General features: G+C 43.6%; 1 protein-coding gene across 2 annotated transcripts in view; it reads right to left on the reverse strand.

Annotated features, from left to right (window-relative positions):
* Positions 1-16,286, reverse strand: part of GPC6 (glypican 6) — a 1,097,931-nt gene that overhangs the window by 249,637 nt on the left and 832,008 nt on the right. For both annotated transcript variants that reach the window (XM_034758270.1, XM_034758269.1), the window contains exon 4: positions 9,192-9,357. In XM_034758270.1, the coding sequence (XP_034614161.1) occupies positions 9,192-9,357 (166 nt within the window). The remainder of the gene's footprint in view (positions 1-9,191; positions 9,358-16,286) is intronic.

Consider the following 16,286-nt stretch of genomic DNA (forward strand, 5'->3'; position numbering starts at 1 on the left):
CTTCTTCGGATGCATCCGAAGAAGTGGGCTGTAGTCCACGAAAGCTTATGCTCTAATAAATTTGTTAGTCTCTAAGGTGCCACAAGTACTCCTGTTCTTCTTTTTTCTATTGCTCAAAACTGTGCTTATTTCACTCTAGGTATTATATCCATTTGTCTAAAGTTGGGCCCAACGTGCTTCTTTATATATTCCTGGCAGGGGCGCTGGAATAGGGGGACCACAGGACAATGGCCCTCCCACTTTTGAAAGTGGACGGGCAACTTTTCATTATGGGCCCGGCCCCCTACCCCTCCTCTTCTGCCCCAGGCCTCTCCCCCTGGCCAGGCCGGAAGCTGGAGCCTGGCCTGAGTAAGAGTGCCTCGGGGAGCCTGGGCAGTTGTGGGGAGCCCTGGACCCTCCACCTGCCCGAGGTGGGGGGACCCTGAGAGCAATCCTTAGCCTGTGTCTCTGCCTGCCCCCCGCTCCCCACCCAGGGCAGATGGAAGGTCCACGGTTCCCCACAGCTGCCCGGATGGCTCTTGCCATGGCCAAGCTGCAGTTCTTTGGCCCCTAAGGCCCTCAGGTCATGCCAGAAGCTGGAACCAGGTCAGGTTAAGAGCTGTGCAGGCTGCTGTGGGAGCCATGGACCCTCCACCTGCCCTCGGCGGGGGAACCAGGGGTTGAGGATATGGGCCTTTCCACCCTGGGCAGGTGGAGGAGCCTGGTCTCCTGGCCCAGCACCGGATTGGCTGAAGGCAGGGACTTTGGGGAAGAGGAGGGACAAGGCCCTGAAATTCCTGGAACAGGTAAAATGAGTCAAAGTACTATCACCTCATAAAACCGTAGTAGTTTAGAATTCTGCAAAATTTCACACACACTTAAAACCATTTCTCCCCATAACACATTTACTCCTTAGATTAACCAAAGGAAACAACTAAGTACATAGATCATTAACCTGTTAGAGTGAGAAGGGAATGATGTTTACAAACTGGTTTGGTTAACTAGATCCCCACTATATATTAGAAATGGGTAAATTCTACAAAGATTGGAATTGTTGGAAGCTGGGATTTTGGTTTGGCCAATTACAGCTAAACACCAATCCAAAACTAGATTTTGGTTCAAAATCAAATTATGCTTATATGTCCTATCTATAAACAGTTTCCACTCAGGATTATAACTCCTCTCTTTGTCCTGCAGTTCATCTATTGAGAGAAATGGAAGGATTTTATAAAACAGCATTATAGGAGGTTGCTGCTGCTGCAGTAGCAGCATATATTTTTGGTTTAAGACATTTTGAATTCGGGGAATCCTCTTTTATAGGCTTTTCAGTTAAGGAAAGAGTTGTTTCATTTTGTAACTGGGATACTGGGAGTGCGGATAGACTAAACCTTCTTGTCTAATGCCTGCTCTAGGGATGCCTCTATTGAATATGGTTCAATGACTTTAATTTAATGAAAACAGCAGTTTTTTTCCCCCATAAACCTTCCATCACTTCAGAAAGGAGAAAAACATATGGAATATAATATGAGTGAATCATGTGTTATTAACTATATCTCCTATTAAATATAACTACATGGCAGTAACTTTTTTGACATCTGAATAACTTATTACTTATGAGATCACTTCTTTTACTGAACGTCAAATTCTTCTGACGTGATGATATACAGAGCAATCTGGAACAGAAAGAAGTTCTGCTTATTGGATTCCTCAGAGAGTTTAGATATGGGCAAGGAAGAGTGCAGCTTAATAATGCCTGAATCATGCAGACTTAGGGTAATAAATAATGAACTTATTCTCTCATTTCTAATGATGTTTTATGTAAAGCCCCAGAGCTTACTCATAACTTTTTGAAGGGCAGTGCCACAACAGCTTCTCCAACACCTCCACAGCACAAACTCAGAGTAGTTGGCCATTCTATGCAGCACTCTCTAAGCTGAGCTGCTGAGTGCTAACCAGTCATTTCACTTCAGTGTAAGATGATAGGAAGAGGTGGGCAGTGAGGAAAAGAGTTTGAATTCAAAGCTCACCATTTTGCTTTTAGGGTTCCGGCTAGAGTTGTGGAGTATTAGTGTTAAACACTCACATTGCATTAGCACCCAAATTCTCTTATCAAAATAAGGGCCCCATTGTGCTAGTTGCTATACACACAGTGACATGGTTCCTGCCCCTCTACTTTATTCCAAATGTTGACAAGCATTTTTGTGTGGACTTGGAAAGGACATCCCGCAAAAATCTGTTGCTTAATCACATATTTCCATTTAAACAAGAACAGATTTATAAAACAATCTGAATTAGTTTTAAAATAAATTATACTGAAGTAGGGGGAATGCAGATTGCACAAGACTGTTGAGCTCCTGCACTGTTAATGATATCCCTGCCTCACTGATGCGGACACAGGGGCAACATGAGGACAAACACATGGATGGATTTTAAGTGGCAGGCTGCAACTTTTATTAAACACTCACACAGGGGAGGGGCAAACCCATCACACATAATCTCCAACACCAGGCATTTAATTGGTTCTAGGAGGAGTTTACAGGGCTCCTTACCAGACAACCCGTAACTCAGAGTAAACTCTCCTCAGCCTATGCCCCAGGACTCAGTTCTCTCTGAGTCCTAACACCTACCCCCTGTGCAAAGGGGACAGAGGTTGCAGAATAGTGAGGACCTCCGCCCATGAGGGCCACAGGGTCTCACCCTTTCCCATGAGCCTAAGGCTCATCATCAAAATCCCAGGTCTTTTATCTCTGGGAACTGTTTATTTCACCCTTTTAAACTCCCTGGAAACTGGCCACAAGTTGTGACAAACAACTCAGCCAAGTACCTCAGTTAGGTACCAAGCACATTCCTACTTAACTTACCGGGGTTTGAAGGTGCCACAAGAAAGGTGAAAAATTCCCTGGTCCTCTGCCAATTGGCTCATAGGAGAAAAAAATCCTTCCTAACCCCCAATTGGATGCTAGATAGACCTGCAACATCTGTCTGGCTGGATTCCCATTCCTAGTTCAGGGTAGGTAGGGCAGAATGGTACCAAAAGAGGCTCCACATGGACCCCCATTCCAGGTTAAATCCTGGGAGCTGGGGAATGCTGACAAATGGGTGCCAGAGACTTCAAGGAGGAAAAGAGCTATCTAGAGTCCCTCAGTGAATGTCTCCCGACCTCACTGATGGAACTGTTCCCTTTCACCAACAGCCCCACCGAGTTCCCCCACTCATTGAAGCATGTGGGAGGCATTTCTCCCACCATTCCAGAGAGGTACCAAGATGTGATAAATGTCAACAAAAATATGGCCCCAATGGATTTACACTAAAAATAGGACCTCAAATGCCAGGAAACCAGGGCTGTTCCCATCCATAATTTTTTTCTGCTTATTAACGTGCAACAGCAGAAGCAATTTTTCTATTGATAGTCACATTGGCTTCACATCTTTTCCCCACAATGCAGTTGGGATGTAGATGAGCTGCATAAGCTGTGCATTACAGGAAATGAACAAAACACACACACACAAACAAAACCAGGAAGCTTTTCTTTTGGGTTCCTTTTCCCATTTCTTCCTCAGTAAACTTCTGATATGAGCTTAGGTTCCACATGCCTACCTACAAGTATTCCAGCTGCTTGTACAGCTAAGGCTCTGCTTGTTTACTGAAATATTATCTGCAGAGTAAAGGAAGCTGTAGAGGATTACTATCAGAATTACAGTATGCATTTTTCATGATTGAAAGAGGAGCACAGATATCATGGTGATGAGCTAGTATAAAAACCAGATAGGAAGATTTGAATCGTTTCTTGCAGCTTAAAGGAGATGTATTTATCCCTGTGCTTTACAGTGCACAAACAACAGACAGAGTACAGAGTCTAAGTCCTGTGGGTTTCTGTAAGCAATAAATAAAAGTGGTTTTAAGTTTTCACTGCCGATCACTAAAAGCTTCCATTTGGAAAGAATAGTTATGTTTCTGATGTAGTTATGTTTACAGAAAATGGGTTACCTGAACTGAGATTTCATGCCAAACTTCCTTCTATAGGTTTCATAAGGTGAGGATCTTTGCCACATCAACACCACGAAAAATACAAGAGAGATTCTTCAAACACAATCACTAGAGCAGTCAGCAACAGCACAGACCCACCGCACCGGCAGTCACTCAAATAATGTATAGCAAACTGACTTTGTACTGGACCCCACTATGAAGGTTCTGGGCTGCTGCAGACTGCAAAGAACACCATAGGTACCCCCTTGGGAAGCTGTTTTAAATTAGAGTATGGCCTGGCTGCTCCAATTTATGAGGAGGTCTGTCTTGGTCCCCAGAGCAGCCCAAAGTCTTGAAGACAGAAAGGTGTTTCATAGCCACCTCTGTCCCTCCTGGGATATACCTTCTAGTCCAGAGGTGGGTAAATTGCGGCTCGCAGGACCGTCCTACCCGGCTCGGCTCTTAAGCCTCCGGCCGGGGAGGCTAGCCCCCCAGCCTCTCCCCTGCTGTCCCCCCTCCCCTGTGGCCATGCCGCCGCGCAGGCAGCACTGTGGGCGGCGGGGCTGTGCGCTCCTGCAGGGCAGCGTGTCTGGCTCCGGTCGAGCGGCACGGCTGCCAGTCCTGCTGCTCTGAGCGGCATGGTAAGGGGGCCGGGGCATTGGATAAAGGGCAGGGGATCCTGGGGGGGCAGTCAGGGGACAGGGAGCGAAGGAGTTGGATGAGGCAGAGGTTCTGGGGGGGCAGTCAGGGGACAGGAGACGGGGGGGGGGGGGGGGGGGGAAGACGGGGGGGTCTTGGAAAGCCTGAAGGGGGGGGGGTGGGATGGGTGGGGGGTTTTGAGGCGGGCAGTCAGGGGATGGGAAGTGGGAGGGGGCGGGGACCATGCTGTTTGGGGAGGCACAGCCTTCCCTACCCGTCCCTCCATACAATTTTGCAACCCCGATGTGGCCCTCGGGCCAAAAACTTTGCCCACCGCTGTTCTAGTCTGTGCTTCCAGGACAGCAACACACCTTGATATCTAAGCAAACTTCATTGACAATAGCAGGAAGTTCTCTGTGCACGGAGGGAAGGATGTAGTCATGAGTGTATTCCCTAGTCCATTCGACATAATTAAAAATACAATCTGTCCTTCTGACAGAGACTATTTGACACCCCTGATCTAATCTACGTAATCTAGCTAATGTGTTATTCTGGATGACAATTGGACAGACCCTGGTGCAGTTTTATTACTTTGTCTTTTGGTATTTCACCTGTCAGATTTAATGCATGAGTTTGGGCAATCTTGCTAACTGGCACATCATGGAAATCAAACTTCCTTAAAGCAAGTATTTGAAAAGCTAATGTGACTGATACACTTTAAAGTGACCTCTTAGGCCCTATATCATTTCCCTGTCATTTAGACAAACAAAAAATAGAATTTATTTCATCAGTTAGTCATAGCTACAACTTCTTGTCCCTTACTAAATCCTTTCTCAGGAAAAATCTCCCATAGAGTTTCATAGGATTTCTGTTGGCGTAAAAAAGGCAAGATTTGGCTCTTATTTTGTAATTCTTTAAAAAAATAACGCAATAAAATGTTGCATAAAAAGGACACAGCTTAAGGTGACACAAGCAGAAAAAAATTAATAAAATGCTGCAGCTGCATCCCTTTTTACTAATTTTCACAGTCTATAAAATTCCGGAACGCATCAGATGTTTCGGGGATGCTATCCGAATCTTCCAATCTTTTAAAGTAGATGTAGGATTTATTGCAGCTATATAAATGTGATTTCTGCCTTAACTTTTCTATTTATAAGCTAGATGGAACATGTGACATCCTCTTGTCAAAGAGCCCAATTCCTTTCTTCATTTGTAGAATTTTGGTGTCAGAATTTTGGCAAGCAAAATAGCTGTGGGATATTACTGCCCTGTCCACAAAAGGTGCCCCATTGGTCACAAATGCATTGGAGAGTTTTCTCCAACCATCAACATTTGCAAGATCTTGCAACATGAAAAGTAGTAGAAGAGCAAAGCTGGCTTTTTGTGTATGAATTTGCACTAACATTTGGGACGTCTGCCTAAGCAGAGACTGTTAATGCACAAAATTATTTTTTTCCTAGTGCATGGTTCCTAACATTAACAACTGGCATAAAAACTGCTCATGCATTCTTTTCAATCTTTCATAGTTCAGCGGGTGCTGTAAAATGCTGCTGTTCATTTTAATTCAGTGAGTAGAAGTTTTGTTGTGTTTAGCACTAAGGGAACTGCATGTGCTATTAGAAAGCACCCGACAGCCGTCTGGCAGAGGCAACTCACTGCATTACAATCCCACAAAAAGAAAGGGTTAAGAAGTTTCATCTTCAGCAAAGCTCTCAAGGATCTTGCAAAGTGGGATAAAACAGAATACGTTTTCCAAATATCGCTCTCTCCCCTCACCTACCCACCTACCCACTGAGATGAATGCATGAGAGAGAGAGAATCCAGTATCAAGTCCTAAAAAGCTTTACTTTCAGCTCTTCGCTTTCATGAGTGTCTACATTAATTACAACTTCATTTTCAATCTAAAAGTGGTATTAGTTTAAAAGGATAAAAACACTAAATATTTTTCATTTGGGCAATAAAGAGGAGTGCATTTCCAACCAATTCACATCACTTTGTTGGAGAAGATGAGGCTCTTAGGCTTTGTCTTTGGCTCTTCATCCAGCCTCTTCCAGGTAATGTTCACCCCTGGAAACCATTTAGCTATTTCTAAACCTTTCTTCCCACCAGTGTCTTTAGCTCCTGCCAGGCTTTTTTTTTTTTTTTTAAAGGGGTTGGTGAACCTTGTGGAATTCAAGATTTTGAAATGTTGCCAATCTGGTTTTGGGAGCTTGCTGAATTATCAGATTCCTGCCCCCCACCTTCTCCACCCCACAATTTAACTCCATTTGTGATTGTGGCGATTGCTGGGTTTTTTAGTCAAGTAATTAAATTTAAAATTAAGGACATTTTCCATTTTAAGTGACGTTTCAATTAAGTATTAAGGAAATAACTCTAAATCTCTCCGCCTGAACAAAATTTTCGGGTTACCACAAGTCCTGAGTAACAGGTGGTACATACTTGCACTGCGCCAGGGACGGGACCAGCAGCAGTCATAATTTGGTCCGTGATTCCTCTCTTGCTCCAAAGGGTAAGAATCTGTGCTAGATCTTTACCAAGTGCATATTACTTCCCCTTCCACTCTATTTTAACTTGTCTGGCTGGTAAGTTGACTTCTCCCACTCTTCATCCCGGCCTGCCTATTCCCCAGTCATCTGCACAAGTGGGGTAGTAGTGATGCTACAGAGGCTACATCTTCTACCATGCTGTTTCCCATGATGCAATTGGGCAGTCCAAGGGAGTAAAGGGACATATCTTAGAAACCTCCCTTCCTAGCGTGGTTGCATATTGTGAGTCATGATCTTGTCCTATGTAAAAAAATCAGACTGACAGAAGTGGATCCCATCTATTATTTATTCATTAGATTCTCCCTCTAGTCTTTATTATTGTCATCATCATCCTTTCAGTATTGTTTTTTCATTCTGCCTACTCTCTATTCCATTTTCACCCCTCCCTGACTTTTTATGCCATCTCACCTAAGTAGGGTGATCAGATGTCCCAATTTTATAGGGACAGTACTGATTTTGGGGGCTTTTTCTTATATAGGCACCTATTACCCCCAGCCCCATCCCAATTTTTCAAACTTGCCCTCTGGTCACCCTACTCCTAAGTGGAATGCACATTCAACAGTTTGCAAGTCAGAGCCTAACTTTCCATCTCACACCATCCAGTTCAGTTTAAAATGAGGAAAAATGTGTTTGCTCAGGGTATTGTCTCTCTAAATTCACGAGGCAGAATTTCTTTTCTTTTGTCACACTCAGAAGTTTTGTCTTTTGCTTTAGGACCACTGTTTTCTAGCAATCTAGTTTAGACATCTGAAGAATGATAAAAGCTCATTAGAGGTTGAAATATCTACCTATTTTTTTGCCTTGCCACACTATTATTTGCTTTGTCTAATTCATAATAATGTACTTGCACTAAACAATATCAAATGCACTTTTCTTCTAAACCATTTTTTTGGTTACCCTTTTGAAAGCTGGGGCCCTTTATTTGTACCTTAATTCTGGCTGGTTGTTAGGGAGACTTGTTTTTTTGTAAACACACTCCCCTAAAGGTTTATGTGAATTAAATTGGAATCACACATTTCCTTAAATGATGGTTTTCCACCCTGTTCCTTCTAAGATTCTGATTGTGAACTTGATATTTTTTCATTCTACATATTGGAAAGGCAGACATCAACACATACCAAGTTGCAATGGGGGAGATCTACATTGGATATTAAGAAAACTATATCACTAGGAGGGTGTCGAAGCACTGGAATGGGTTACCTAAGGAGGTGGTGGAATCTCCATCCTTAGAGGTTTTTAAGGCTCGGCTTGACAAAGCCCTGGCTGGGATGATTTAGGTGGGGTTGGACTTGCTTTGGGCTGGGGGTTGGACTAGATCATAAAATCACAGAATATGAGGGTTTGAAGGGACCTCAGGAGGTCATCTAGTCTAACCCCCTGCTCAAAGCAGGACTGATCCCAGACAGATTTTTACCCCAGTTCCCTAAATGGCCCCCTCAAGGATTGAATTCACAACCCTGGGTTTAGCAGGTCAATGCTCAAACCACTGAGCTATCCCTCCCCCTGGGCCTTCCTGAGGTTTCTTCCAACCCTAATCTTCTATGATTTTAATGCAAAGCATTGAACTAATAGTTTATTTGCTGCAACTGTAACTTTTAAAAGCTCTTTCCCCTTATGGTATTGGAATTAAGAAATGCCAGAGTTGTAGGTGTATCCATCCTGTCAAGGTGGATACACCTTGCTAACAGGTGCTCAGCCCGCAAGCACATAGTTAATACACACTATTTCTCTCACTTTCATGTTCATCTTATTATCACATCCTCAACCAAAACTTTTTCAACATGCTTTGCATATCCTCTAATAATTCAGTTCAGAAACCTTAGCATCACACAACACCTTTATATACTTAATAAGAACAGCTCTGGGGCGGAACAGTAATTTCTTACTACAAACCAGAAACTTTGATTAAAAAGTGAGAGGAGATTCAATTACTGCTTGACTTAAAGCTCTATTTCCCACGCTGGTAAATGCTGATGGCAGTATTTTTCTGGACTCTTCACAAAGCGCCACAGATATTTCCTATCATCTCCTTGTTTCATCAATTATTTAAACCCCTCTTACCTATGAACAGATTCCACTCAGTGTCCAAATCGGCCTGATTTGCTAGGCAGCCCTTCATTACGTTGAGGCAGTAGTTGTTGCAAGGTTTCACAGTGGGAAGTCCTCTGCAGTAAGGGCAGTATAACATCTTCATTAGTGCACGGATGCACCCTGGGGTTGGACTGACCTGTGGAGTTTAAGGGTGGTAGAAAAGAAAAAGGAGGAAGTCAATTTCCTATCCCATGAGATACTATGTAGCTGAGATGCTCCTCAGGCAGTGGATACAGAAAGGACAGTTTGTGACAGGAGCTTAACCCTTACTAATACCCTCCTGTGTGACTAATCAATTACTGCCAATTATCTTAATTTGGCACAGACATCAGTGATTTCCAAGAACATAGATGTCAACATTCCCATTTTGACGTCAGTGTAATTCAGCCCCAGCTCTCCTGCACAGTGTCTACACGAATATAAAGAAAAACAAAGGGAAATCCAAAGAATAAGTGGGAAGGTAAGGGAAAGAGTCTAACATGAAAGATCACAATGGGAGGCATATTCAGATTTGTTCAGGTGTAAATGGGATATCAGACTGTCTTTTCAGAACTACATTGCTTTCTCCAAATACCACTTTAAATGCCAAACTCAGATTTTTTTGGCATTATCTCAAGCAACCAAAAAAAAAAAAAAAAAGCTTGGAAGGGCAGTTGTGACCCTAAGAGCAGCCAGTGCCAGAGGGCAAGGCACTCCCTGGTATCTAGCAGCAAGTCTCAGCTGACCTGACTAGCTCAGTGAACCCCAACTCAATTGATCTCAGGATATTTATTTAAAAGGTGACTTTTAATATATCATTGGAAAACTAGTAACTCACTGATCATTAACATTCCTGTGTGATTCATGTACCGTTAACAGATAAAGAATTACAGATATGTGCTGGAAATATGTTCCAGGGCTTCAGGCGCCCTGCCCTAGACAAAGGGATGTGGTTCTGCCTGCTTGAATGTGTCTCCAATGTGAATGGAACAAAGAGAGACAATGGAAGTATATTTACATAGAAGGTAAAACAAAGCCATCAACTAGCAAGTGGGGAGATAGCCTCTTAACTATCATGATGGGAGTGGGGGGAGGGGACTGTAAAAATTCACATGGCATCAGCTCTCTAGTATAAACAGCTAGCTGAGCCCCCAAGGAGGGCTTCCTGACTTTGAAAACAAAGATAAACTTTGAGGATAAAAGCAGAGAAACATCAGAATTAGCATAACCATCCTTCACCTGAGGAGACAAAGAACCCAAGCACTTTGGCTCTGTGTTGGATCCTGGCTAAGGACTGACCAGCCATGCTGGAAGAATTACTGTGGTGAGAAAACTACTTTGACCAAAAGACTCTAGTTTGTAAAGTTAGGTTTCAGTCTTGGAAGCGCATTGTTACTTTTATTTGTTTGTAACCATTTCTATCCCAATTCCTCTACCTGGTATCACTTAAATATCTGTTCTTTTTTAGTAAACTTATTCTTGTTTTATTACACAAGCACTTCAGTGCAGTATTTCAAACTGAGGAGTAAAATCCTCAGCCAAACAAACAGGCTGGTACTGTGCACTGTCTCTTTCAAGGAGCAGCAAACTTGATAAGGTTCTGTGAGTGCTACAGTGAGAGGAGACTGTTTTGGAGAGACTCAGGTCTGGAAGGGCTGTTGGTGTCACCCTGCAAGGAGTAACCAGGCTGGTGGAAACCAGGGTGAAGTCACTGTACTGTGAGCAGGCTTCTGCTGTCAGGGCTCTGAGCCAAAGCTGCACAGCACAGAGCCACACAAGGTTCCAGGCCAGGTGGTGACAACCCCTTCTGGTCTGAAAGAAACCCCAATGCATCACAACAGCACAGCATCCTCTCAATGTAACTTAATTAATGTACCTGGCATAACACAGTAGGATTATTCATATTGGGCCTTATACAAAATTCATTGAAATAACTGGAAAGACTTCCATTGATTTCAAAGAACTTTGGATCAAACCCATTACTACCAGAGGTGATTGTCTAAATTAAGTAATGTTTCTTTGCTATATATACTATTAATTACTAATTTGCACTGGAAATTGGTGTTAATTGTTTGTTGAGGGTGGAAGAGAAGATGGAGAAATGGATTTTGTAAGAAGATTTGTGTGTAATATCTAAATAACTGAGAGACCTTATTTTTGAAATCCCCATCTCCCCACCCTCCTATTTCCCTGACTGGTGTTTTGGTTTTGGTTTGTTTTTTTGTTTTACATTATATCTGCCATTACAATGTAAACTCTTCAGGGCAGGCACTATGTCTACCTCTATGTTCAGAAAGTGCTTAGCACATTTTGGGCACTATTACAATAAAAAAAGAATAATGATTCCTTGTCACAATGGATTAAAACATATATTTCCCCAGGCAATGGTGACCAGGCACAGGGACATGGCAGAAATCCATCCTGCTCTCTGCTTTTCAGAATGTTTGAAGAGAGCACAGTAATGAACTTGCAATTACTAAAACCATAGAAAAAGTCTGATTTTCTCTTATCCCTGATGTTAAAACACTGATTTTTGAAGGACTGCTGAGTGTATGTTTAAATGAGACTTTTACATGACACTTTTACATTAATAGGGTTCTGCAAAAAATCATAGTAGATGCTGCTGAGTATGCTCAAAAGTGGCTTTTCAATCATTTATAACTTTATTTTTAATTTTTAATCCTCCAAACCTAGCAAGAGCACTAATCCCCAGTGAGAGGTCTGTTCAGAGTAAGTTTCAGCTGTTTTGGCTATAATTCTATTCAAGAGAATATAGTTAGATTTCCCCATACACACACCGTGGATAAACTTTTATGGTTCCTCTATGGTCATGAAAAAAGGTTGAGGGAATTTTGCTCAAACTTTCTAAAATCTGAGACACAGACCAAACATAGAAAATTTCATTTTAGAAAAAGATTTTTTTCAGAAATGTTATGAGCATATGAAATCAGGCACTTATCCTTGGAAACTGGTATTGCAACCATAAATAATTTGCTTGCCACTGGCCATCTCTATTTTATGTATTTTCAAAGCTCTCTTCTTCATCCTCATCTTCAAAAACAGACTCTCCCATGTGGTAATTCTTGTCTGCAGACCAGTTTCAGTCAACAAAAGATCATTCTTTCCATTCAGAATTATTCAAAACCTGAATGGGCTTATGGGAACTATTGGATTTTCCCTTTACCAGTCCTGTTGTAACTAATATTGATGGAGAAGGAGGCAGAGGGGATTTTTAAAATGATTTCTTTAAATTGGCCCTAAGCCAAAGCAGAGAAATTTAAATACGTTTGGGTTTAGAAATAACCAGTTATTGTGTAAATCATACCCTCTCAATCATATTGCGTGGGTTTGCATAACTGAGAAATAACCATACAGTTGAGTCAGTAATTATACCACATCCCTGTATTTAATATGACAATTCCATTTCAATATAAGTATACTCAAACCGCAGCACATCTCAACATTACCCCTCTGAGCTTTGATTGTGCCTAGTAGATGTAGGACGCATTACATTTCTGCTTGCAGCCAAGCGTTTTATTTCATTTTGTGAGCTTTTTTGACAACCTTAACTTTACATAAATGTGTATTTTTATAGTCATAAAAATAATATAAAGTAAAATTCCTGAAGGCCTCATTACTGAACACTTGTCTTTCCCCCCTCAGCAATTCTAGATTGAATATTATTTCATCCAGAAGTGACACAGATTGTGTGAGTGACTTTCAAATATACATAACTGAAGAAAAAACCTACTTGGGTAAAAGCCATTAAACTGTACTCTCCTGTATGCCACCACATTTGCAATGTGTCTTACTTTGTTATGTACTTGATCTGCTTTTAAAGCAAAAGGCTGTGGCACTGTCAAGTACATAAATCTAAATCAATCTTCCCAAGAAAAAAATTAGTACACTTTTGTTAAAGACATCTAGTCACATTAAACACACACACATACATGTACATACATTTCTCTTTCTCTCTACGCTGGCATTTATGGACAATTTCTGACTTGAGTATTTGGTAGTCTTGATACCCCAACTGGAACTTTAAATGTGCCATCAGGCTATAATTAATACTTCAAAAGCAATGTTTTTCAAACCTTATTCAAGTGCAAAGAAGCAGATTATAGGAAACAATATATAGGTCCATATCCTTCTCTTGCTACATAATATCGTGAAGGACAGAAAAAATGGTTGCTCACCTTCTGGTAACTGTTGTTCTTCGAGATGCGTTGTTCATGTCCATTCCAATCAGGTGCGTGTGCGCCGCATGCACAATAGCTGGAAGATGTTTCCCCTAGCAGTATCCGTAGGGTCGGCCTGGGTGCCCCCTGGAGTCGCACCTTCATGGTGTCCAATATAGGGCCCAGCCAACCCGACGACCCCTCAATTACTTCTTGCCAGCTATTCTGACAGAGGGGTAGGAGGGAGGGTATTGGAATGGACATTAGCAACACATCTCAAAGAACAACAATTATGAGAAGGTGAGTAACCATTTTTTCTTCTTCGAGTGCTTGTTCATGTCAATTCCAATCAAGTGAACCACAAGTTCAGGATGTGGGGTCGGAGCTGTCCACTGATTGGAGTACCGTTCTACCAAAGGCTGCGTTGTCTCTGGCCTGCTGGGTGATTGCATAGTGCATGATGAAAGTGTGTATGGAGGACCATGTCGCTGTGCTGCTTATTTCCTGGGTCGGAATCTGAGCCAGGAATGCTGTTGAAGAGGCCTGCACCCTAGTGGAGTGCGCATGATCAGAGGGGCAGGCACCCCTGCCACATTGTATCACTCTCGGATTCATAACGTGATCCATGACTAGATCCATTGAGAAGAGACAGGAAGCCCTTTCATTCTGTCCACCACAGCCACGAATAACTGGATGGATTTTCGGAATGGTTTCATTCTCTCGACGTAGAAGGCTAGCGCTCTGCGGACATCCAATGAATGAAGCCTCTGTTTCCTGCTGCTTGAGTGCGGCTTTGGATAGAAAATGGGAAGGAAGATGTCCTGGTTGATGTGAAACAGGGAGACAACTTTTGGAAGGAAAGCTGGATATGGCCTGAGCTGAACCTTGTCCTTATAGAACACCGTGTAAAGGGGCTCTGATGTTAGGGCCTTGAGCTCAGACACCTTTCTAGCTGAGGTTATCGCTACCAGAAACACCACCTAGTATGAGAGGTACAGCGGGGAGCAGGTTGCTAGTGGTTCGAAGGGTGAACCCATCAGTTTGGAAAGGACCGGATTGAGGTCCTAGGATGGGACTGGGTGTCAAGACAAGTGGCTATAGCCTGTCGAGACCTTTCAGGAAACAGCTGACAATAGGGTTAGTAAAAACCAAGCGGCCCTCTGTGTCTGGATGGAAGGCAGAAATGGTGGCCAGGTGAACACTTATTGATGACATGGACAGCCCTGCTGCTTGATATGAAGAAGGTTGTCCAATATAAGCGGAATAGTGGCGAAGGTCGGGGAGAAACGGTGTTGCACCAACCAGACTGAAAATCTCTTCCACTTGGCAAGGTAGGTAGCTGTGGTGGAGGGTTTCCTACTGCCAAGGAAGACTTGTCTAACCTGGTCAGAGCAGGAAAGCTCCATCGGGTTCAGCCATGGAGCGTCCACGCCTTGAGGTGCAGTGACTCGAGGTTTGGGTGCTGGAGACGGCCATGATCCTGAGTTAATAGGTCCAGGAAGAGTGGCACGGTGACTGGAGCTTCCACGGACATTTCCAGGAGCGATGTGTACCAGTGTTGGCGGGGCCAGGCTGGAGCTATCAGTATCATCAAAGCTTGTTCCCTCTGAATCTTGGGGAGTACCTTGTGAACGAGACGAATGGGCCTCCCTATGAGAGAAGGAATGTGTCCTCTCTGAAACCCAGGCTGTGATTCAGAAAGGAGCAAAACTGCTGGCACTTCCTGTTGCATTGTATGGCAAACAAATCTATTTGGGGAAAGCCCCTCCAATGGAAGATTGAGTTTGCAACGTCTGGGCATAGAGACCACTCGTGGCAGTGAAATGACCTGCTGAGCTAGTCTGCCAACTCGTTCTGTACCCCAGGGAGGTACAATGCTTGCAGGTGTATAGCATGCTCTACATAGAAGTCCCACACCATGAGGGCTTCCAGGCACAGGGGAGAGGAGCGTGCACCCCCGTTTGTTGATATAAAACATTGCCATGATGTTGTCTGTCATAACTGATACACATCTCCCTGTTAAGTGGGCTCGGAAAGTCTGGCATGCCAGGCGTACCGCTCTCAGCTCTCTGTCGTTGATGTGGAGGGTGAGTTCCGCCCGAGACCAGAGACCTTGAGTCCTAAGGTTCCCCAGATGTGCTCCCCAGCCCAAGGCTGATGCATCCGTCACTAGTGAGCGAGACGGCTGTGGCCTGGTGAAGGAGAGCCCCGCCCATACCACCTGTGGGTCGAGCCACCACAGGAAGGAGTCGAGGACAGGACAAAGCAGGGACACAATCCTGTCCAAGCTGTCCCAGACTGGCCAATACACTGATGCTAACCACGACTGAAGAGTTAAAAGTCTGAGTCTGGAATACCGTATCACCTGTGCCTGCAGCCTGCACAGGAATGTGGCCATGACTGCCATGCACTTGGTGAACACTCGAGGTGCCATGGACCGAACGGGAAGACTGTGAACTGGTAGTGGTTGTTGCTCACCACAAACCTGAGGTTATTTTCTGTGGGGCACAGTTATCGCTATATGAAAGTATGTGTCCTTCAAATTGAGGGCGGCATACCAGTCCCCTGGATCCAAGGAAAGGATGATAGAGGCCAAGGAGACCATACATAACTTGAGTTTCTTCATGAACTTGTTGAGTTCGTGGAGGTCTAGAATGGGCCTGAGCCCACCTTTGGCTTTTTTTGTATTGGGAAATACCAGAAATAAAAGCCCTTGCCCTGGTGCTCCTGAGGAACCTCTTCCACTGCCCTTAGTGAGAGGAGTGAGTGCACCTCTGGATAAGGATTTGCTCATGAGAAGGGTCTCTGAGGGATGGGGAAGGGGGGTGGAAGGAAGGGAGGGCAGGGAATTGGAGGGAGTATCCCCTTTCTACCATGTGTAGCATCCAACAGTCTGATGTAATACAGG

The sequence above is a fragment of the Trachemys scripta genome, chromosome 1 (assembly GCF_013100865.1).
Source record: "Trachemys scripta elegans isolate TJP31775 chromosome 1, CAS_Tse_1.0, whole genome shotgun sequence".
In the NCBI taxonomy this organism is placed as follows: domain Eukaryota; kingdom Metazoa; phylum Chordata; order Testudines; family Emydidae; genus Trachemys; species Trachemys scripta.